Source organism: Dermacentor albipictus, chromosome 1 (genome assembly GCF_038994185.2).
Source record: "Dermacentor albipictus isolate Rhodes 1998 colony chromosome 1, USDA_Dalb.pri_finalv2, whole genome shotgun sequence".
Classification (NCBI taxonomy): domain Eukaryota; kingdom Metazoa; phylum Arthropoda; class Arachnida; order Ixodida; family Ixodidae; genus Dermacentor; species Dermacentor albipictus.
Genome location: NC_091821.1, coordinates 255,546,141 through 255,571,020, shown reverse-complemented (window position 1 = coordinate 255,571,020; position 24,880 = coordinate 255,546,141). Strand labels below are relative to the sequence as shown.

Sequence of the window (24,880 nt, the reverse complement as noted above, 5' to 3'; positions counted from 1 at the left end):
CTCTCCTCCTGTCGCCCTTTTAACGCGATAGCGTTAAGGAGCTCGTGTCGCAGAAAAGCCGGTGTCGTCGGCGGCGGGTGTCGGCGTCCGCGGCGTTGACCGTGAGTGATAAATAACGGCAGGCACTTCATAAATAAAAAGCAACTTCCAAGATGGGCTGGGTGGGAATCGAACCAGGGTCTCCGGAGTGTGAGACGGAGACGCTACCACTCAGCCACGAGTTTGATGTTTCCAAGCGGTACAAACGCGCCTCTAGTGAATGCGGTGTTGCCTTCGAAACGAGCCGTGGAAAGTTATACTGCAGTGTATATAGGTAATTATGAACATGTAACTTACAGAAGTCGCAATTACACGAGTAGCGAAGTGCGTTTCCGCTGCATTTCTTCTGCGCTTTCCGCACACGCAGAGCCATCTTGCGGCAAACACAGAAGACCCCCTCCTCTCCATGTAGGGCGCTGCCTCGACAGATGGCGCGCCACGCGCGCATTGGAGCTGTGGAAGGACCGGTGCGAGGGGGGTCGTTGCCCGGACTCTCTCTCTCCCCTGACAACGCTTCGCCTTGCTCCCTCTGTAGAATCAAGCGTCCTTCCTTTCTTTAGATCACTATCTGTCTATCTCTCTGCCCGTGCCGATCACGACATTTGGCTGGTGTGCATCATTTCCCCCTCCGAGATACCGAGTTCTTTGGTTCGTTCCGCTTGCTCAGGCGCACGTTTCGTTGCTGCGCCGAACGCCGCGTTGCTCGACCATATGGCTCGACGCTCACCGCGTCCGATGCGGGGCGCCTCGTAAGTGATGGCTGCCCTGTAGCCCATTGTCTCACACCCCTTGGCGGGTCGACGGGAACGCTGTCGCGTTCCACTCTTGAAGGCGAAGCTTAAGCGTCCTCCAATTTTTTGTCACGAGGATGGCTGGTTCGAACGATGAGCTGTTGGCTACGGTAAACGTACTCATACTTGCTTGTTCGCTGCTTCTGCACCGTCGCCTCAAGTTGCATGTTCATGCTGGCAAAGCAACCGCCAAGTGTCCCGCAGCACGTGCGCAGCCTCCGCCAACGGGGTCACTGAACTGGGACCGACGCCACGGTTCACGGTCGGCCCCCATTGGCTGTTCTCGTCAGCGGCGTGGGAAAAATAGCTACCAGACCCATCGCTCTGCAGGACAACACAGCAGCCTGTCTGTGGGAGAAAAACCGGTTTGTGCGGGAAGCGGCGCGCAGAAAACATTCTGCGTTGCGCGTTTTCCCGCCACTGTGAATGCGCCTTTAGACAAGTACAGGATGGTACATGCCTTCAGGTAGACCAAAGGCTTGTTCAAAGTAATACAGTAGTTGTATTATTATGCACCAAGCATGGGGACACTTAACAGGGAATAGTTGAACCTTAGCCCTCCACCCCCTCCTCTGAAAAAAAAAAAAAAGTCCTGGCTACGCCTGGTTCAAAGGGCATTGTTGCATCCCTCAGGGAGCTTCAGAAGGCATTTTAGCATCCCCCAGGGCAGTCAGAGGGGAAGGGGAAGTGCTGCAGTTTCTGCAATGCTTTTCAGGGGGGTCATGAATACAGTCTAGCCCGGCTATACCGAACTTGCAAGAAAACACCTGTCAGTTCAATATAGGGCATGATTTGATATAAGCCTGCTAAAGAATGGGACGTCATAAAAGCACATACCATTTATAAAATCACTTTATTGATGAAACTAGCTTAGTTTTGCATGAAGTAGTGCTGTATTTACTTCTGCTTGGGCAATTTCGCTGCTCTCCACATTGTCTCCACATTGCTCTCCACATTGTCTGCTCTCCGCTGCAACTTCTCCACATTGTCTAAGGGGTCGAAGCAGCTGAGGCCAGAAGCTTCCACTTCGCACAGATGCACCGGACTAGTGCGAGTGCACCAATCACCTCGGAGGATGTGGGCAAAGGACCATCGTTACTTTCCTAATTGTGCCCACTTTCACTTGTGCTCAGTACGATGTCGGCAATGTAGTCTTTGTTTACGGGATCTCCCGTGGTCGCCACACCATCATCTGTACTCACAAACTCATCGACCGTTGACTCGTCGACGGCTTCCAGAAATTCCAACAGCTCGCTCCAAACTTCCGCAACACCAGCAACGGCTTCGTCGCATTCATCAGAATTTACAGTCATCACCGGGCACGCGGGCACGTGGCACGTATGAAGCAATTTCGGATTAACCACTTGCACACGGCCGTGCGTACATGTTGGGCGCCATGTGCACCGAGTCCCGAGTTTGTGTGGTTAGCCCTAATCTCCCCCTTATTCTTCAAGATCCTGCCGAGAGTGCTCCTTGGAATCTTGCATGTAGCAGGGTCATGCGACTTCTACCATGTTCGACCTGATTTATCAGTTCAAGCTACACGGCAAAAATCGAATTGTGCCGCTTCATCACGGCAACACTGCTTGAGAAGGCCCACAAGGTGCAAGCACAATGAACCAAAAAAGCTGCGAGACAACTCGCACTTGCGCCATCTTGCACGACGATAGCCCAAGAGCCTCTGATTGGCTGTCTGTGCAAGTGCTGCGGGTGGTTCAGGATAATTTTTTGCAAGGGGGGGTGTCAACGGCTCACCCAACGCAGCGCAGTCACGGTAGGGAGAGCGGTTGGGTGGAGCCACGCTGCCGTGAGGGAAAGCCAACTTCTGTGGGCACTCTTGCGCCGCTTGTTGTTCGATATATCAGGAGTCGCTGCTATTTTTGTTCGATGCAAGCGTAATTTTTGCTATATATACTCGTAACTATACCATGCTCAGAAATTGTTCGATATACAGAATAATTCTATGTAGTTGGGTTCGACTGTAATTACAGCTGTCAAGAAGCTGATGTGGCGACACCCAGGGAACTCTAGAGGGCATTGTGCACATGCCAGGACTTATATACAGGCACCACCACCCATGTGCCGTGCAAGGAAACAGCAGTAGCAGCGCAAACATTGAAAGAAGAGGCAAAGGAAGATTCACTTTAAAAGTCCACTTGTGTTAGTGAATGCCACAAAAGCTCATTTTAATGTGAGAGGAGGCTTGGTAAGCCTGAAAAATTGAAACAATGAAAGACAGAGGTTGATGCTGCCTTGTAGTTCCTGCATCAGCTGACTCTTACATCATATATTTTGATGGGTGTCTGCTTGGACCTAGTTAATTTTATTAAAGATGGGCTGCATTGTATACTAAAGAAGCCACAAAGTGAACCGACCGTATTTACTCGAATCTAGGCCGACCCCGATTCTAAGCCGACCCCCTAAAGTCCGAAGCAAAAAAAAAATTATATTACCTTGAACGTAGGCTGAACCAAAAAAGCGAGGACAGCATTCACAAAATGCAAACAGCATTTATTGAATATGAACGTGCACAGCTCATTAAACGTCATCGCTGTCTTCCTTGTCACTGTCACCTTCAAACAGTGCACTATCTTCGGTACCGTCAAGCGCATCAGGTATGCTGCACTTTTTAAAGGCGCGCACGATCAAAGTACTTGGGATGTCGTCCCATGCTGCAGCTACCCAGCCCGCCAGCTGCGATAGCGATGCACGTTTGATGCGGCCCGTTACCGTTAGCATGTGGTCTTCGTCAGTCAACCAGTCCGTGTAATATTTTCACAGACGATCCTTGAAAGGTTTGTTGATGCAGACATCAAGTGGCTGCAACTGGCCCATCATGCCACCCGGTATGACAGCGAGGTCCGTGTTCGCTTGGGCGAGCGCAACCTTCACATTGTCGGTCAAGTGCCCACGGTAAGAGTCGACGACAAGGAGCGAGTCCTTTGTCAAAAGGGCTCCTGGATGCCGTCGCCACACAATCTTAACCCACTCTTCCACCATCGCACCCATTATCCACCCGTTCTCATTTGCCCGCACAATGACATTTCTGGGAAAGTTTCTCAAGCAGGCAGTGTCTTCCTTTTAAATATCATATAAGGAGGGAGTTTATGTCCATCAGCTGTGCAGCACAGCATCACAGTTGCGCGCTGCTTCTCGTAGCCCGCAGAGCGCACCTTCATCTCCTTGGCGCCCTTTTCATTCATGGTGTACGCCATTGGCATATCAAAGGTCTCGATTTGGCTGCACCTTCTGCACTAGTTCAGGGGGTGCAGCACTCTAGCACTCGATTTGCCAGTGCAGCTAGCGCCACCTGCACTTTGGCACTCAATTTGACGTCGTGCTGCATGAGTTCATGTACACTTTGGCACTAGACTGTCCGCAAGTTCTTTTCTTGTGCACGTAGTGCAAGGCTCTTGATAGCAGACGACACATGCGGCTCTGTGGCCATGCGGGTGTTGGTAGACGGCATCAACGGTGCCTGTTATTAGTAATGCAGCGCAGATGCCAGTTTTCTTCAGGATGTGCACGCAGCATCTTGTTAAGGGTGCTTTCCAGTTTCAGCTGCTGCTAAGTGCACTGAAGGCGGGGATGTTTCCACAGGTCACTGTCGTTCGTATTAATTTTCACGAGCTCACTGCTACCTCGACGTTAAGTTTACGCGAAACCACATTGGTCCATCGTTTGAAACATTGTGCCATATATGATTCAGAAAGGTGTGGAAACCATGCTTGGCCATGCTTTCTGAATAATGATGCTGAAGTTGAACTAATTTCCAGGTACTAATATATAAGTTCTTTCCACAGGACCAAGAAGGCCATTGCGCACATGTTTACGCTCACGGCACACACCAACAAAAGAAAAGCCACAGCCGCCCAGTCACAGCAGACGAAGGCCTGTACGCTTACAACAAAGGCGCCAAATAAAACAACGGCTGAAGGAAGGAGACACGAGACAACCCTGTAGGCGCACTAACTGAGCATTTTATTTCTTGGCACAGGAATACATACCTGCTGCCAAGGTTTCTGCACTTTTGTACTCGATTTGACCGCTGCATCGAAAGCGCTAGTGTCGTGCTACACTCACACTTCAAGAACTGGTGCTGCACTGGCACGACACTTTTCTGAACTAGTGCAAAAAGTGCAGCCAAATCGAGGAGACCTCAAAATACACAGTCGCCTGGTTGGCGTTGCCGATTTGCCCAAGGTTGTAGCTTGCCGCTTCTCTCTTTCGCAGCACGTAGCGCTGAAAAGCTATCACTTCGAAATCGCTTGGCAGCTTTTGGGTGATTGAAGTGCAACGTCGGAGGCTGAAGCCGAAGCACTTAATGAATTTCTGAAGCCAGCCCTGGCTGGCTTTGAAATCCTTTGGCCTTAGGCCTTGCTCCCTCGAAAGTTCCCTAGCTTTCGCTTGGCGCACTTCTGTTGTCACTGGAAGGGCAGCTGCTCTCTGCGTCCAAACAAAGTCGGCCAAAACTGTCTCCACTTTATGGTGACAGCCTTTCTTTGTACCACTAAATGCCATCCTCGTTGCGGCAAACGCAAAAAGCTGCTGTCGTTGTCCCCTCCAACGACGGATGTTTTTCTCGTCGACGCCGAAGCCCTGCCCGGCTTGAAGGTTCGACGATGCCTCTGCGGCTATCACAACTTTTCGTTTGAAAGCGGCAGTGTAGTGGCATCTCCTGCTTGGTGCCATCGCGATAACACCACGCCGCACACCGATACGGCCAACACGGCACAGGTCAAAATGGCGACCTCGCTTGTGTACAGTTGGCTACTGGCACAGCTAGTAGCGGCTGCGATACTGACTTTTCTAGATGGCGCTAGCTGTGCTTCATATTTAGCAGTTTCATTGAAAAACGGGCGCGTTTTTTAAAAGCCTCGAATCTTAGCCGACCCGAGAGTTTGGAATATGATTATTTGAAAAAAAACTATCGGCCTAGATTGGAATAAATATGGTAGCAAATTTAAAGAACTTTTATTGCTCCTGAACGACACAGTTAAGAAAAAATACTTTGAAATTTATGACATCACACTAATGTACCAGTGCTGGTGTTTCAGCGTGAGATTCAGAATGCTACTGAGTAAGTACAGCGCAGAAGTAAAATGGCTACCGACTCAGAAGGCATGGTCGTTACGACACAATGCCAGGTGGCAGACACCTCACTCGACTTTGAAACTGACAGATCAGGCATGTTACTCCTGGTGTGGCACTGCTAGATCCCACCGGCACAAAGTAATCGGTGAAGCTTTATTCTAAACTAAAAAAAAAAAAAAAAAACGGGAGGGGGGGTTCAGGATGTCCATTTCTGGAAAATTCTTGCTTTGTTAAACAAAATTTTAAATAAATGGGTTTCTGTGAAAAAGTGAAGGGGAATTGAAGGGACACTAAAGAGCATCATTAAATCAATTTAGACTGATAAAATATTTTTAAAACTCTATTCTCAAAATACCATATTTATTCGATTCTAACGCACCCTCAATTTTAACGCACACCCGTTTCCCGTGAATAAAAAAAAAGAAAAGAAAACCTCGATTGTAACGCGAACCCGTTTTCCATGACCAAAAAAGAAAAGGGGGGAGTACAATACCGTGCACCTTGTGCTTTCATATAGAAATACTATTTTCTCTCATTTGGAAAAAACAGATTTATTCTCAATACACTAAAGTTGCAATGAATAAAAACTCAAATGGAAGTGGCATACCTTGCCGCCAAGATTTTCACTGCACCGGTACGAGTTGCGTGGGGCAATAGATATCACTCATCGTCGCTATCAGACAACTCCTTATCGGTATCAACAGACCAAAGCATTTCATCCTCAGAGCCATGCATGGCATTCGAAATCCCGCACTCTTTAAAGGCCTTGTTGACCATGGAAGATGGGATCATGCACCATGCATCTTTCACCCATCCAGCAAAGCCCTGCAGCGAGGTACGCTTCATTTTGTTGGCAGGCGTGAATTCGTGGCAGCCACTTTCAAGCCATTTTGGTGTAGAGCGACCGAATTCAATCTTTCACTGGCTTTTCAAAACAACCATCGAGTGGCAGGAGCTGCGATGTCATGCCACCGGGTATCACAACAAGGTCGGTGTTGCATGCAGGCAGCGTGTCCTTGATGGGTGGTCAAGGTAGCACCTGAATGCGTTGCACACAAGCATCCCACGCCGACCCAAACTGTCGCCGGGCCTCATCCGCCAAACGTTATCAATCCAGTCAGCGTCCAAGGCCTTGGTCATCCAACCTTTTTCATTTGCATGCACAATCGTGCCACTCGGAAACACGATTCCTTTCGGGAACGTCTTCCATCTGAAGATAAGATACGGGGGCAGCTTGTGCCCATCCACAGTGCAACAAAGCATTGCGGTGACTCTAGTTTTTTTTGTGACTGGAAGACAAAATGCGCACTTGCTTCGCCCCCTTCTTTTCAACGGTTGTGGTGGCAGGCATGTCAAAGTAGAGCGGCATCTGATCAGCATTTCCAATCTGTCCGAAGTGATAGCCGTTTCTATGGTGCAACTTCAAAACGTACCGCTGAAAACTGTGCAATTTCCCTTCATATTCTTCGGGCAGTTTTTGGCATGTCCCTGTCCGCCTTCGAAGAGAAAAGCCTTTTCTTTCCATAAAATTTGATAGCCAGCACCTGCTCGCTTTGAAGTCGCTCCGCATTCGCCCTTTCTGTAGGGCTAACTGCATCGCCCGTACCTTGAGCAGATCGGTCGTCACAGGCCGCTGTGCCGCTCGCTGCTCTTGCACATATTCCGTGAGAAACTTTTCTATTTCGGCGAAGCGGCCCTGCTTCGGTCCACTGAAACCCTTCCTTGTTGCTTTGCCGGCGAAAATATCCTCCTGCTTGTGCCACTCCCGCACACAAGTTTCGGAAACTTCGAACGCCCGTGATGCGGCCCAATTTTCGTCCGTCTCCACACACATTATAACTTTCCTTTTAAGTGCGGCAGCATGGTGGATTCGGTGTGTCTTCTCAGTCGGCGCTTCCATGCTGATTGAAATAATGCAGAAAACAGGAAGACAGGCGGTAGACTAGGTTACACCAGTGCCTGGTTACACTTACAACATGGAGGTATGCACATGGAGGAAGCTAGGCTAGAAGCGTGTATGAGGCGGTCATTTTTTTTAATGCCGATGGCGATATGGTAACGCGGATTTAGGGTCGGACTCAATTCTAATGCGCGTGCAATTTTTTGGACCCGTTTTATCGGGAAAAAGGTGCGTGTTAGATTCGAGTAAATACGGTAGTACTGTTTGACAATTTTGCGTATACAGTCACCGACCGTTTATTCGGACCTCACGGGGACTGCGAAAATGTCCGAATAAACAGGTGTCCGAAAAAGCAGATTAAGAAAAAAAAAATGAAATCCTTTATTTCCATGCACTTATTCGGGCTCGGCAGTAGGCTTGGAAGAAATCGTGAATGCGCCGTTGCACGCTGTTCCGTTACGCGCAATCAGATAAGCCTGAATCTCGGAGGGGGTCGTACGGTCACTATTAGCGGCTGAAAGCACAGTCACTGCTTGTACACGCTTCGCATGCGACGGCAGTGTAGCACATGGTGCGTCATCTTCCGACTCAGAGTCATCGTCCAGCGGTGTAGCAGAAACCTGACGAATGAATACAGCAGTGTCAGTACCTATGAAACTGTCAAATGAGACGCTGTCCGGAATCGCAATGCAACCACTGCACAGGTCTCGGCAGAACATTTCCCGCGTCAGTAGGGGGCACATCGGAAGGCGACAAGTCTTAGGCCTTCCGGCACCCGCTTGCCGGCATTCCCCAGCGAAGTATGCGCGGGCACTGTCGGCGCCATTAGACACTTGACGCGATGTTTACGTATGCCGCGTTGGATTACCAAAACCTCGACACAGCACACAAAGCAAACACCACCGTGCCGACACCAGTCGCACAAACAAAAAAACGCGGCCCTCGCAGCGTCTTGCACTAAGAAACAAATCAGCTGCTGGATTGTCTTGACATGGCTTACTAAGCTGAAACCGGAACTACTGCAGAGCCACTCTATCAAACCAGGCAGAAACGATGATGATGAGCGGGGATTTCCAGTAGCGCCACTTCGTGGGGCAGCAAAGAAGTTCCGTTCAAAACAAAAATGGCGTTCAGCAAGTCGAACCATGCACCGGTCAGAGTCGGTGTATGGTGCTCTCAACCGAGTTGGCTCAAGGAGTGTCCGAAAAATCGGACGAGAGGTTGCAAGGTGTCCGAACTTTCGACAGTTGTTATACATTATGGTCTATGGGGAGAATGGCGGTGCTGCGAAGCTGACCGAATAATCAGGCATGTCCGAATTTTTGGAGTCTGGAAAATTGGTCGGCGACTGTACCCTTTTTCAGTACTGAGCATCTCATGTCAGCACATCTAATGATGTTCTGGTGCGAATCAAGAGCATGGCTTGATTAAATGTTTTGCTGATATTTACTTTTGTGAAATTTGTGCTGCTCTTCACTGGTTTGTTCTTTATCCGAAGGATCACAACTGTGTGAAGGAGCTTCGATCACTGGTGCAGTCACAACAGCAAAGGCTCAATGAGTTCCAGCTGGAGATCAGAGAACAGTGGCGAGAGATCAACTTGCTCAAGGTAAACAAGAGCATTCTTTGAATTCTTTGTGCTAGACTTGATGTGTGAAGCTCACTATGCATTCATGATTAATGTAAAGTAATTAGTTCAAATCTCAAAATATAAACAAAATAAAAAAATTTCATGGTGTACGGTCAGCCGCCATAAGCACCCTGTATTTTTCACCACCTCATGTCTAGTGCTTTTTCTGGTAGGGATATCTCGAAGCCCTGACTCACTAGGAAAGGCTGCTGATGATGGGTAACCCTCACACTGAACAAACCTTAACACATATGGAAAACTATACCGTTAAACCTCAATATGGCAAATTTCAATATAACAAAATTATCTGTATAATGAAGTTTTTGTAACTTGCCCACAGAACACCACGTACTTTGAACCTCAGTGCAACGAAGTGTGTTTATACATGATTATATATAACATAATTTCACTGCCTTTATGAAGGAATACTGAGACAATAAATGAATACCTTTGTGGACGCAGATGATCATATGGTTGAATTATAAGCTGCTGCTTGTGAACACAACTCTCGGATTGCATGCCGCACGACCAAGAGTGACCACCAAGGCGATGCATAGCAGCATCATATTGCCTATAAAGTCCAAGTGTGATAAGATCCTATCAAGTGAAAGTGTGCGAGGGTGAGCCAAGAAGGATGGTAGTTTGTTGAGACCCGTCTTCCCACGCAAGCAAGGAGAAATGGGGGAGGAGAGTGAGGCTCGAGGTGCCGCGATCAAGCATGCATGAAAGGAGGAAGGGGGGGGTGCACATTGGTGTGTCTCTGCTAAGAGTGGCCGTGCCAAGAAGGTGCTGCATCAAGTGCACGCCCATGCATTCAGTACAGGAGGTTGTGTAATCTTGAGTTTCCAAGACGCTTTGAAGCGAGAGGCAGACGAAGCATTTGCTGCTCCCCTCTGCTGGCGCTTTTCATGCTGCCGTCATCCCACTATGGGCAACGCTATCACTCGCTGGTGCAGAGTGAACCTCAAAGTGATGCTGGCTTTGCTTCGTACCGCCGACGGGAAAATACCGTCGACACAGCATAAAACCATATATTTCGTCGTTGACTCAAATTTAACAAAAGGAAATGTTTTGTCATCGAAATTTCCTTTTTGCTATTGCCCTATAACATAGAAAATTTTACGGACCCTTCTGTGTCGAAAAAATTTTTCAATGTCTGTACTTACATGAAAGGTCATAGTGCAATATTAATAAACTTTCAATATAATGAAACAAATTGCTGATTTTACAGATTTTGTTATATTGATGTTTAGCTACCGTAAAAACCGGACTATAGGTCGGACCGGAATATAAGTCGATCCCTCAACTAACGAATTCTAAAAATGAAAAAAAATCTTTTTCAGTGGCAAAAGTATCGAAAGACATGACACTCTTACCTATAAACAAATGCGACTCAGCGGGTTGCACAATGGTGACAGTATTTATTTAAATGCTGCTCGCATGTGCACCTGGCCATGTTTTTAGCGGTATCGTGCGACCATCGACCCGCCTGCTTGTCAACACCGTATTAACGGCGCTGAGCAGCGAAGCAAACGAGATACGCGCATGTGTACACATGCCCTTACTTTCGCTATTTCGCCGCTCCGTGACGTGATGATAAAAGGTGCTGACAAACACGCGGGTCGACGGTCGTGCGATACTGTTAAAAATTCGTCGGGTGTACAGTACACAGAAGGGCATGAAGTCCGCAAGCGCTACTCTGAATCGGAGCAACACGTTCGAACAGAGTCGGATGACGAATGCATTCGACAACAGGCAGTGATCTTACACGCAGCTCTCGGACGGACTCCGCAACCTTGCCTTCCAGTTCTGCAGTCCGCTGCGATCCGGCCACGAAATGACGTTTTCTTTTGGTTGCTGCAAGTTGTAATACGTTGCTTTTACCTTCGCCACTACTGAATGCTATTTTCGGATACTCCAAGTTCGCGCTGTGCCGCCAGGTTGCCGTGGGCTTCCGCGTACTCAATCGCCTTTTTCTTGAAGGCGACAGTGAATTGACGTCGGCTTCCGCTCATTTTGAAACAAAATGAAAATGCAGCCTTTAATTAATATAACTTTGCGACAGTGGAAACGCAAAATGCCGGTGCCACAATGTCGCCACGCCATAGAATAAAGAACCAACGCCGCGCTGCTGATGATGGCGATGGCGGCTGTTTACTTCATCCACCCATTGTTGCAAGACTTCCGTAGTTTTTCCGCCAATGTCTGGTATATAAGTCGAGGGTCGACTTTTCGTGATGGTTTTTTGAAAAAAAGTTCGATCTATATTCCTGTTTTTACGGTATATATATAACACATGCGGGAAAATGGTTTTTGTGGCAAGTTTTCAATAGGGTAGATTTCCTTTTCCTTTTTTCTTCTTTTGTTTCTTTTTTTCCAAGGCAGGGGCAAAGTCGGGTGAACCTCCATGATGATTGCATGGAAAGGCAATGGAAAGGAAGAGGGCTGGAGAGAGGCAGTCAATATCTGATTTTTTGGACTCTAGTGAACACAAAAACGTCCAAAAAGTCTAGCAGTCCGAAGAAACGAATGCATATAGAAAACTCGCAATTTTATAGATACAGTCAATGTCCGATTTTTCGGACTGCATAGGGGCCGCAACAATGTGAAAAAATATCGGGCAGTCCGAAAAAAAATGAGTGCATGCCTTTTACTGCATCCAGGAGCTCATATTGCCATAAGCACGTCTGAAATAGCTCTGATAACCTGTCGGTACACATATTAGGCATATCGGTGCTCATACTGTGATAGGAGGCGGCGGGTGCATGTGTGTAAACTAAGCAATACATACCATGTCCCGTGCCAATTGCCCCTTCCCACTCCTTCACTGCTTCACTGCAATACTTCTATGCTTTATCGTGTGAAGGCCAACCTCCATGGAGCGAAAAAACGCCGAACTTTCGGCGGCCGCCGCTGAGCGGCCCCTCGGTGACAGCTGCCCATTGTCCGGCGTCCAAAAATTGGCTGTTCGCCACCGACCCACTCTTCCCAGCTTTTCGCCGCCCAGCGAACCGCCGCCACCAAAAGTCGTCGTGCGCAGCGGAGAGCGTGGACCAATCAGACCATCAGTTGCCTGTCGGAGGGAGTTTTGGTTGTTGGCACTTGGCTGCTGTTGGTGACACTTGGCTACGATTGCCATGTCCGCCGTAACATAAATAGCTTTCCATGTTTCCTCGATTGCAAGGCAGGCTCGAAGGCGGTTGCAGACAAGAGAAAAACTTAGCTGCGTGCGAACGGAGCGAGCCGTCAACAAACACAGGGTCACAGACTAGGGATAGTATCGGCTAAATACCAACTTGTCTCCTATAAAAAAAATGCAGCAACCTAAATACCGTATTTACACGATTGTAAGTCGACCCCTTTCTTTAAATTTGAAAGTCTGAAGTTGGGGGGTCGACTTACAATCGAAACCGAAACATGGTCCCGCCAAAAGAAAGCGATACCAACGGGAGCTACAAAGTAGTTAGAATTTTATGTTTGCTCTATGGCTTTACCTTTTCGCTATCCCGCGTGTTTGTTCGCTTTTCGGAAGGGTTCTTCAACATTTTTGAGAGTTTTACAGTGCATGCAATGCTCATGGGGGGGGGGGGGGGGTGTCGATAGTTGATGGAAGCGCCGCTGTTCCCATTTGCGGCGGCACCCTCAGAACGGCGGCGCTTGTGGAGAGTATCAGTAGTTCATGGAAGAGCAGACACCGCTCGCTGGTTGCTCTTTCTCTGTTTGAAAGCATTGGTATTGGCATGGTATTGGTTTGACGCGTTCCACTTGACTGCCGGCTATGTGCTACTTCTATGCTTCCCCAGTCGTCATGAGTGTTCCAGGCCCACTAATCGTTCGGCACTCGTTCATAGCAGCGTTCAAGAGGGCTGCCATCCTTTACGCCGAAGAAACAAATCACTGCACAGTGGGCCGCAATTTCGATGTTTCTAAACGGGTGGTGCGAGAGTGGCGACTGCAGCGAAGTGAAATTTTCACCTGTGACGAGTGAGAAATTTCCCACGTGCCAAAGTCTGGACGCTTTCTGGAGCTGTTGGCTAAGCTTGTGGCGTACATCGCTGAAATGCGTGATCGGTCCCTGCCAGTGAAGTGCGACGTGGTCATGAAACAAGCCCGGACCTTCGCCTTAATTTTAAGGTTCTGCTCCGCCGCGAGTACAACGAGTGGCTGGCGGCAGAAGACTGCAAAATTACGCCGACTGGACCTGTCAAAAGAGCCTCCCTGACGGCTGTGTGTGGTTAGGTGCATTTGGCGTGGGCTGCTGTTCTGCAAGATGTCCTGGTGCGGCCGTTTGCCAAATTTATAATTTCACTGGACCACGACGCGCTTTGGGACCGCAGCAACGGTGACGATGGCAGCACTAGTGAAGACGAGTAGTCCAGTGACCATGTCAGCTGCTAATAAATTTTCGTTATCAAATGTGCCCTCGGGTATGCTCTTATTTTTTTTTTCTTCGGTCACGCGATATGGGAGGGTCGACTTACATTCGAGTCGACTGACAATCGTGTAAATACGGTAGGTCCCGTCTAACAGCAAACACTTATGTACACACTTTTTCAAGTTTGTTTCCCTATTTTGCAGGTAAAAAACATTGGTTTAGGCTCATTTTCACCTTCTGCTTTCATTTGCTGACGTCCCTTTCGTAGTCTAGCTTGTCTGGCCCCAATGACTCTTAGGGGGCTGTGTCGACCGCACGGTTAGCAGCGTTCACTCGCTCTCGGTGGCATGAAGTGTGAAGTGACGAATGCGTGGTGGCGCTTCGCACTAGATTTTTTGTCGATTTTTCGACCTGTGATCATGGAAAAAAGTCCAGAAAATTCTACAGCGAATGTTTTTTGTGTCCGAAATTTCAGATGTACTTATACATTTACCGTATTTACTCGCATAATGATCGCACCTTTTTTGTCAGAAAAATTGACGCAAATTCAGGGGTGCGATCATTACGCGGGTTAAATTTCCCGCGAAAAATAAAAAGTTTTTTTTTCAACCCGCGTTTGCTGCGGGATGCGAGATTGCGGGTGCGGGACACCAAAACAAAAATGGCGGCCGGCGCAGCAAGCTGAACGCGCCAAACGCGATTTTTTTTCTTCTCGTGAGTACATTACATGTATTGAAACAGTTTCTTCCGTATCAGTGCTGAATACTATCGTTAATATTGGCAAGTTTGCGGCAGTAACGTAGCCATGTCCACATTGAGGAGACAGAAACTGGTGGGCGCGCTTAGCTGCCAGTGACATAGAAACGCATGGCCGACGTGCTGCGGAAACTGCGGCATCTGTCTTCACTACTATCCTAATACGGCACGTTTCCGCTAAGGGTGGGTGAATATCTTAGCTGTGTTACAAGCGTCGGCGTATGAATAGGGTGCACTTTTAACGTATCAGAGTAAATGTGGCTACTATCATTGCCGCGCGCGATTTGTTGCGTGCTCACGAGTGCAAAAGCAGATGAAAAGAATCGAAATGCGCCTTTATTGTTTTTGTTGACATCAACCATTATAAAGCCAACCCATAATAAAGGCAAGTTTGGTTGTTCCTCATTATGTCATAGAAGTGCGGAAAGTGATGAAATTAATGAAATGAGGCATCTACTTAAGAATGTTTGGTGCGTGCAGGCCGCTTGGCTTGTCTTGAAGAGTCGTTCGCGTAGCATTCGACAGATGGTAAGCGCGATCATTATTAGCTAGACTTGGCACACAACATATCGCTGCGGCAAGTTCGGGGTGCAATCATTACGCGGGAAATTTTAAAAAATCGAATTTTGACGACAAAATTTAGGGGTGCGATCATTACGCGAGTGCGATCATTATGCGAGTAAATACGGTACTCTATGGGATATGTGGTGATGCTGCGAAGGCATCCGAGTTGTCAGGCGTCCAGAAAATCGGTCGTTGACTGAAGTTCTTCGGATTAAGAGGGTCAGGCACAGAACATTAGACCTCTGCAACTCTGCCATTGCATTGTTAAGGTTGCTCTGAAAAGAGCCGATGATTAAAAAGGGAGGGGCGGGGAGGGGGGACAAGAAAAATAAACGCTGACAGTGGGTGCCATCAAAGTAGCGGGTGCTATCGTCAACTACGGTCTTCAACACTGCACGTTATTGTCCTAGTGGCTTGAAAAATTTGTTGGTTCGCTTCGGTATGGTATTCCACTTGCAAGCGATGAGGTCTGCTTTAATTTTGGCTAGAGTCATGTTAGCACTGTACGCTCATGAGAACATTATCAATACTCACGCCTACTCGGAGCTCATTTGCAGCACAGGTGCTGGCTCTTCATTTTCAAAGTCGGGAGTCATCCAAATCTGCCATCACTTGGTGTACTATTTCAATGTCAGTTAACTCTGCAAGAAAGCCGAGCTCATTGTCAGCATCACTCGTTGTCAGCATCAGCTAATGGTTCAAAAGTGATCTCAGTGGTAATTGCCTCGCATTCATTTTTTGAGCCTCTGTTGATTTTCCAGCCGCTTCCAAGACCTTCACCTAATTTTTGAGGAAATCTGAAATCATCTAGGAAATACCGAACACTCCGACATTGACTTGTGACCAGCTGCCCTTAACTTGCTAGATGATGGTGGCTTTCCTTTCCATCATTAACCTACGGTAGGGTATTTGAAGCAACCGGCGAGGATGAGAATGCGTATCCTCTTGATGAAAAGCAAGGCACTAAACAGCAGGAAGCTTGGTAATGATCACTGAAGCAGCTAAGCCTAGCATTGCAGAGTTCATGACACCACAACATGATCACGTGACTGTGCACCAAGCTCACCAAATGGACAAAACACCAGGTGGCAAAACACAGATGTCTACTGTCACAGTGGATCAGCGTGTGAGAACACTGGTTCGAGGTTGCGATTCGATATAGTGGCTATAGCTGCCAGCGGATTGGCGTGTGAGAGCACTGGTTAGAGGCTGCAAGGTAATCAAAGTGGCAATGATGGTGTCTTTGGTTCATGTTGTTTCAGACCTGGTGTCGCACAAAAAGTGCTGAGAAATCGGACAGCGAAGGGTTTGAGCATCCAAAATTTCAGACGTCCTTATTCGTTGGCTCTATGGGGTATAGACGGTGCCGTGAAGGTGTCCGTATAATCTGGCATCCAGAAAATCGATCATTGACTGTATTTTGATGGCACAGGTAGAAATGCCGAGGAAGAGGTGTTACCTCATGCCAAATATGCTGAGTTTTCACCACATCTCTGCAGAGATTTGTTTGAATATGTTTTTGATACTTCCAGTGAACTCCTATTATCTCTGGTTCTTTCAAATTTTTTGCGTGGTTTTATGACTTCTAGTAAATAGGAGTTGCTGTATTTCATATGCCGCATCTCTCTGGTTCCTTTATCACCATGGCAAACAGCACAGAAGTTGGGAGAGAGATATTGCAAACAAAACAGTATATTTCATCTCCCGTCGTGTGTGCTGTTCACCATCTTGACTAAGAATGAACTAGCCCAGCTTTGAATGTATGCCAAGTCCTTGTTGTTAATCATGTTTCATGGAAACTCTTTCTCCATCACAGGATTACATCAGATCAATGCGGACAGTCAGCTCTCCCCTGCCTCCTGCTTTGGACTCCCTTGTTGAGCAAGATGAAGTCATGGGGTACGAGTGCCTTCTCTTGAAATCTTGAAACTTTTGTTTTGTACTGTGCATAAATAACCATGTTTACATGAACACAACACAACCATATTAACTTTTCAAGTGTATCGCATCTCATGTAAATGGGGTAGTTCACTAGGAATGCTTATTGTGTAGAATGCGCCAAAGCAGTGGTAGAAAAAATGGAAAATGTGCTTTTCAGCGGCTCACATAAATGGAAACGTATCATATCAGAAATTATGGGAATGCATTCACGACGGGATGACAAGTGGCAAATACGACCAGCAGCAGGCGCTGCCACACTGCTGGATATCAAAACAAAAATAGCAACTGACGGAGCAAGGCACACGGGCTTTCTTTTCACTTGTGAGTACATTGCGTGCATTGAAACAGTGTCTTCTCTGTCAATAATAAATGAGATTAACATTGGTAAGTTGCTTGATTCATGCCGTTAACATAGTCAAGTCCACTTTGAGGAGATAAAGTCAAGATAGCGGTGTTCGGCTGCCACTGGGCATTACAACAGTTGAGGACACGCCATGAAATTTTAATACTATCCTGATACACTACGGTACATTTCCATAAAATACATGTTGCACAGATTTGTCCACGCGGACAAATGAAGGAGAACCTTACAGAATGTAGCCAAAAATCTTCTTTTAGTGAATTTCACAATGCGCCAGCAAGAGGACACTTATCGGAAGTAAAAACCAAAAAGTCGCGAAAAAATTGGTTTTTTGAAAGTGGTATATTCGTAATATACAAACACTGCCGCTTTTTCTGGCCAAGTTTCTCAAGTCATCGATCAATATTTTAGCCACAATATCAATTTATGTAACCGCCGCGAGCTATATTTTGACAAAAAGAAGCATAAAAAGGGGGCTTTTTTTACATGCCACGCTGCTGCTGAACGACGTATGCCGTCACGGCCATCTTGGTCGCGTTGGAAAGAACTCTTCTCTTCAACTTCCCACCGCATTTTTGTTGGTCCCCCTATTCGCTATTTAGAAATGCCGCACCGAAAAAAAGTCCCAATGTGCGACCCCATTCGCCCATTCAGTGCACATGACTAAATAAAGTCCTGCAATTGGCTTAGGTGGCTGGCGTCGTCTGCTGCGGCGCGCGGACGCGCTTGAAAAGCGAACCGCGACGCCATTTTGAAAGCCTCTAGCGTAGCGTGTAGTGATGTCGGAATTTTGCCACTCGAAACAAGTTTGGCAAGAAAAGAAAGCGAGCGCGCTACAACTTCGAAAAGTGCTCCGACCCTGCCGAAAAACACAGCGACGACCACCCGCCGGCAGTTTCAAGCGACGGCTGCGACGTGGGGTGCAACGGACTTGGCGAGAGCAGGCGAGGCCTAACGACGTCGCCGACCGATAGTGATCACAGGAGCAGCGTTCGGCACGACACAAAGATGGTGCAGCCAGCGGAATTGCTCCAGCAGCAGAAACAAGCAGGGCAAAACCTCCAACAACTGGCAAGAACTTCAGCAACGAAGCGGAAATTGGACGTGTATGAGCATCAACGACGGTGCGGACGGGCTGGCGAAGATGGAGCCACGCTTTTATGTTATCAGTGCGGAAGCCATCAGCGCTTTGGTCTCGCATCTAAAGCGCAGTCTCTGTGGCGACTGTGTGGCTTTTGACTCAGAGGAGTGAGAATACGGCCTTGCCGTCAAGCTTCTCGCCATTTGTGAAAACTGCGGCGATGTTGTTTCCGAGTGGAGCTCGCCACGCACGAAAAACAGCAAAACGGTCAACCCTTTCGTACATGAACATTCTCAACGCTTGTGCGATGGTTAGCACTGGAAATCGACATAGAGCGATGAACAAGGTTTTTGCTGCAATGAATATTTCGCACCGTGGCCTTTATAACAAAATGTGGCAAGGCTATCTCAAGCAGAAGCTGACGCCGGCGTCGTCCTCTGCAGCCCAAAAGCAGATGGGCACGTGTCCACTATCAGTGAAGTCATTGTTTATTAACTTGAAACTTGCAAACTCCGTGAATATAGTGGTATTTTACAATGGCTCGTGGATGATGTGCGGCCATTCATCGCACATAGGAGTCGGCACGGTCATCGAACTGTCCTCCGGACTTGTGCTCGACTATGTTGTCCTGAGCAATTTCTGTGCTGGGTGTGTGCGCAGCTCGAAACCTGGTGACCCGTACTACCAGGATTGGAAGGCAAGCCATATGTGCCAAAAAAATACAGAAAAAGAAAGCAGGGGAGATGGAAGTTCAAGCGGCGCTTATACTGTTCATGAGGTCACTTCAGCTGCACAAACTGAGGTGCACCACAGTCCTCTCAGATGGCGATAGTCGCGCATTTGCTCTCAGACAAGCCAAAGTGAATGGCTTTGTGTCAGTCCAGAAGGAAGATTGTGTGAAATGTCCAAAAAAAGGATGGAGACTGTTTTGCGCACTCTTATTGCCAAACACAAGTGCTCTGCTTCAGAAATACCTGGTGGCAAAGGAAAATTGACAGGTGACTTGGTTACTAAACTCAGTGCCTACTATGGATGGGCATTAAAATCCAACAGAGGGGATGTGAAAGCTATGCAGAAGACTCCGATGGCAACATACCACCACATCACGTCAAACGACACAGTCATTGCCCATCTGGTCCAGACTTTTGGTGCTTTCAGAATGCTGTGCAAGCAAAAAATGAGCCCATCTCAAAGCATCGATATAATTTGCCTGTCCATGTTTTTCAAGCCCTTCTACCAGTGTATGAGCGCCTCTCAGAAGGACAATTGCTTCAAAGGTGCCAGTGCAGCATGACCCAAAGCAATAATGAATGCTTGCATTCCATGATTTGGGCATTGGCACCTAAGGAACAGCATGCCTCGCTTTTTGCGGTTGAAGCTGCTGTGGCTGAGGCAGTGATGAAATTTGATTCGGGGAACGAGAGAGCTTCATCTGCCATACTCCAGGAGCTTCATTTGAACCCGGAGCTACCGAACAGTGTGAGAATGGCAGAGAAAGATAACCGGCGAGCAGCAGCATCAGCCCGCAAGCGTGCATCTGCAGAAAATCTGCGACAAGCCTTTAAAAAATGCCATTTGGGTAGCTGTAGGCAGACATATTACATGCCTGGTGGCTACTGACCATTTAGGCATGTGGATATATCAATACTTTTTGTTATATTTGAATAAAAATGAGCTTGTTAATTTTTTTGCGTTTTATTAAAACATCAATTTTTGAATATTTACGTCCTTCCGGAAGCGATTTCGCAGTAATCGGAGCACCTAGAATTGTAATTTTTGTTGCAGTGCTGAGCTACATGAAAATGCACACAATGGTAGGACCAGATTATTGTATCTCAATTTTAATATTTTTTTGTTGTCCATGCATTAAAGGGACACTAAAGGTTCATATTTAGTCGTGGACTGATGAAACATCATCCCAGAAACCTCGAAACGCTTGTTTCATGCGAAGAAGAGACTTATTTTAAGAGAAAATGCGTTCTGAAGCACCCGCATACCTCTCGCGCAGTTCAAATCGCCTGCCATCCGATCGAGGAGTGGTGACGTCATGGTCTCATAGTGACGCTGCGCCGTCGGTAAGCTGCGGTAAGCGACGATTTATTTTATGACGCCAACTTTGACGCTCGTTGCAATGGACCACCCTGACAACGACACATTGGCTCGCGATGCTGGGCTCGACTTCAGCGATATAAGCACTGATGAACGTGACCTGCTGCTGAGGGCTCGCGCTGCCGGGGTCGTTGCGTACTACTACGACGGCAACTGTATGTCATGGCTGTATATATTCGCATATTTGTAACTTTATTTTCCTTCGTGAAAACCAAATGCCGGACTCACCGCCCCGTCTTCGACTTGTAGTTTTTCATGCGCTTCAGAGAATGCAGGCAAGACCGACGGAACAGCGCTACGGGAAAGCATTGTTTTGAAAGGCACTCCACACGACTTCAGTAAGTCAGCGTTGAACTCGTAATCCTCTGGATGGAAGTGTAGCGAGCACACTATGCGATTTTTCGGCTCTTTGCCAACGTGCTGTGGCAGAGTGATAAGTAATGTTGGATTCGCCACTGCAACTGCCCTTGGCCAAGTTCCGTGGACCATTCGCGCATCCCACGACCTCACATGGACTTGGCATTCTCACTACTTGTTCCAAATGCAAGTTTTGCGAGCCAGCAGAACCAGCGCAGCACAACACAATAACGAAACAACATGAAACTCTAAAGCGCACGTGGTGCAGAGTCGAGCAAAAACGAAACATCTCAATCACCCATACTACTGAAGGGTAACGTCAAAATTTTTTTTCTTAGAATCCAATAGAAGTAGACGAGTAGCATTTTCTTTCGTCTTATAACCTAATGAAATGATCTTTTTAATGCGAGTAGCTGAGTACTAGTGACATAAATTATGATGAGGAGTGCCTTCGTCATCGGGCTAGCACTGCAATGTCGGTTGGGGGGTCTCAAATCGTGTCATGCATTTGCCTCAATTTCTCGGTTACTAAAGCTCTGTTCGCGATTTTAAGACGGTGGTCAGACCTGTAACGCAGCAGAGGGTGCCAAGAATCTCTGGGCCCGGATAGGCCGCAAATGGAAACTGACCCTGGTAACATTTAACACCTGAACTCTCTTAAGTGAAGCCAACTCTTAGCAGGCCTCTTCGAGGAACTATCAGGCATTGTTCGGGATATCATTGGCCTTAGTGAGGTTAGAAGAACTAGTGAGGCTAATGCAGTGCTCACTAAGGGCCACGTCTTCTGCTGTAGAGGACTTCCAGATAAGAAGCAGTACGGTGTAAAATTCCTAATCCATGAGGACATAGTGAGCAACATTGACGAATTCTACAGTAGAATCTCGATGATACGAATTTAAAAAGTGTTTTGGATGGTCTACGTTATATAGAATGTGCTATGATATGGAATTACATGAACAGTTTCTCAAGCCTTTGCGGATGATACGAACGCGCCAATGACCGGCACATGCGAGCGGGGCGATGCGGTTAGTCTCGAAGGGGGAGAGTAGCCACCGTGGCTAATGTGCCGCTGCTGGCCCTTTTCACACCCGCTTCCCTTCACCCCCAGTATCTGCTGGCCGAGCGGCCACTGGCCCTCCTGTCCACGCCGGTCTCACTTCACCTCCACGTATTTTCACGCCCGCTTCCCTTCACCCTATGCCGGCGGAGCGGCAGCGACCACAGGCCCTCCTCTCCACACGCCTCCCTTCACCTCCACGTCGCTGCCGTCATAGCGTAATGTGCGTAGTGCGCTCGGCACATGGCTCGGTACGAAACCTGCCAAGCCAGGGTGAGTCATGTGCCTGACAACTCTGCGTCGCCCATTTCCTGGCAGCTCATCGGCTAACACTAGCTTTTTTTTTTTTTGTTACCTACGCCGCGCTTTTGCGCAGGCAACCCGATCTGAAAGGAAAAGCCAAATCGCTGCATGCGTCTGTTCAGTGTTCTCTGCCGCTGCTGCCCTGTGTGTTTCGGGTAACTGTAAGAGCGCTGCAACGTGGAATACCTGAACGTGACTGACGGAAGTTTAGTGCACACGGAAAGACTGAAGCGTTCGCTGTTCGACATGTTGCGAAAACAGAAAGCCCTTTCTTTTAAGGAGAACATTGAAATACTCAAGAAGGTCGATGACAACCTGAAGAAGAAACGTGTCATGTTGGCAAAGGAGCTAGCCATAGCATCGTTGACGCTGTGCACCATTGTTGGGCAGCGAGACGTTGTGATGAACAATGCCCAGCACTTCGGCGTGAACGTCAAACACGCGAAGACGGCTACAGACGTGAAGCTGGAAGAGGTCCTGCTGACATGGTTTGGTGAAGTTACAGTGGCCAGCGTCAACATGAAGGCAAGGTGCTATGCAAGAAGGCGGACAACATTGCGCTTTCCTTGGGAATTGAAAATTTCCAAGCTTCCGGGGGATGGCTGCATCGTTTTAAAGAGAGACATGGACTTGTCTACAGAGTCGTTTGCGGTGAAGGAAAAGAAGCGGACCAGTCAGCTGTCAGCGACTGGCTGAACACGCTGCCGGCGCTGATTTCGGACTATGCACCGCATGACGTATTTAATGCTGACAAGGCGGGCCTCTTTTTCAATTTGCAACCAGACAGGAGCTTGTGTGTGAAGGGCCAGGCTTGCCAAGGTGGCTAAATAATTAAGGAGAGAATCACTGTGCTTTTTTGCGTGAATGCTGACGGCTCAGAGAAAATGCAGCTTACTGTCCTAGGCAAGTCCAAACAGCCGAAATACTTTCAATCAGCAGGACATTTATCTTGTTTGTATAAAGGGAACAAGAAAGCGTGGATGACCGTGGAATTTCTCTGCGAGTTCCTCACCATCCTGGATCAAAAAATGGCTGCAAAAAAACGGAAAAATCTTGCATTTCTTAGATGTTCGGCCCACCCAAAGGAAACAGCCTTTAACAACGTCACCGTAAGGTTCCTGCCTGCCAACACTACCAGCCATTTGCAGCCAGTGGACGCGGGAATAATTCGGAACATGAAGCAGCATTTCAAAGGACTCTTAGTAAGGCGTCTCCTGGCAAAGATTGATCGCAAAGATGAGAATTTGCGGATCAGCCTACTCGATGCTTTGCATTCTTTGGCCATGTCTTGGGATAATGTGACTTCAGACACCATCGCAAACTGTTTTCGCAAATGTGCATTTAAAACTGGACGGGACGTGGCTCCGATGGGAGAATATGAAGAGCCCGATGAGGACTTTGCAATTGAAAGCTGGGGGAGTCGGCAAACTGAAGCTTCCGCTCACGACTTCGTCACCGCAGACGACAACGTCGCAACCTGTGGGTTAAGAACCATTGAAGAATTAGTCGACGAAGTTAATTAAGTCGAGACTGAGAGTGATGGTGAAGACGCCGACGTGTGCGATCAGCTGCCGTCGACGTCAGAAAGCCTTAACGCTCTCGATGTTCTGCGCCGCACCGTAAGTGCCGGCAACGTGAGTGACGAAACCACTGCATGATTTTATACCCTTCAGGCGTGTCTCTTCAGCGATCTCGAGGGCAAAAAAGTGCAAGCGAGCATAACGGATTTTTTCGGCCAGAAGTAGTTGTGGCCAATAAAGTTTGTGTTCATTATCATGTCGAGATTGGCTTGTTTTTGCTTGTACGGATTTGGGATGATATGAATATTTCGCGTGCTCCCAAGGAATTCGTATCATTGAGATTCTACTGTACAGCATTAATGAGAGGTTAGCAGTAGTTGTAATAAAGCTAAATAGGAGGTATAGAATAAAGGTAGTACAAGCCTCCGCTCCAACCTTCACTCACGATGATGATGATATAGAAGTGTTATGAAAATGCTGAATTAGTGATAACTGTAGTAATGGGCGACTTCAATGCAAAAGTAGGGAGAAGGCAGGCTGGTGAACAAGCACTTGGCAACTACAGCGTCGATTATTAAACACTAGAGGATCCACGATCGAAGGGCCGTGCTGTAGTTTTTCAGAGAAACTGCAAGCTTTGACTCTTCACACATGTGTTTAAAGCAAGCATACTTAGTGCTTAAACGCATCCTTTCCGCCAGTGCCGGTTCAAAGGCACCTCGTAGATTCGAGAGAGAAAAGAACGCAACTAGCTCTCTGCAACATACAGTTTACGTACGTTACGCCGACGTGAAGAAGGGGCAGCAGCACTTGATTAGGCGTATGTGGCTCGCCTGTCTGTGGCAGTTTCGCCAGGTTTGGCGATATATAGCCAAATTGGGCTGCAGAAAAAAAAAAATTCTTTGCGTCGACTTGGGTGAGTTGGCTAGGTGGCTATATTTGGGCTACTGAATACGTGTTGCCCTAACCCACGCTTCAGAGGCGGCTCTCATCGAGTAGAAA

At 47.7% G+C, this 24,880-nt stretch overlaps 1 protein-coding gene across 3 annotated transcripts in view; it reads left to right on the top strand.

The window, feature by feature from the left end:
* The window catches only part of elgi (E3 ubiquitin-protein ligase NRDP1 elgi), a 57,405-nt gene that overhangs the window by 8,598 nt on the left and 23,927 nt on the right, over window positions 1-24,880 (top strand). For all 3 annotated transcript variants that reach the window (XM_065431486.1, XM_065431482.1, XM_065431475.1), the window contains exons 4-5: window positions 9,323-9,433; window positions 16,966-17,048. In XM_065431486.1, the coding sequence (XP_065287558.1) occupies window positions 9,323-9,433; window positions 16,966-17,048 (194 nt within the window). The remainder of the gene's footprint in view (window positions 1-9,322; window positions 9,434-16,965; window positions 17,049-24,880) is intronic.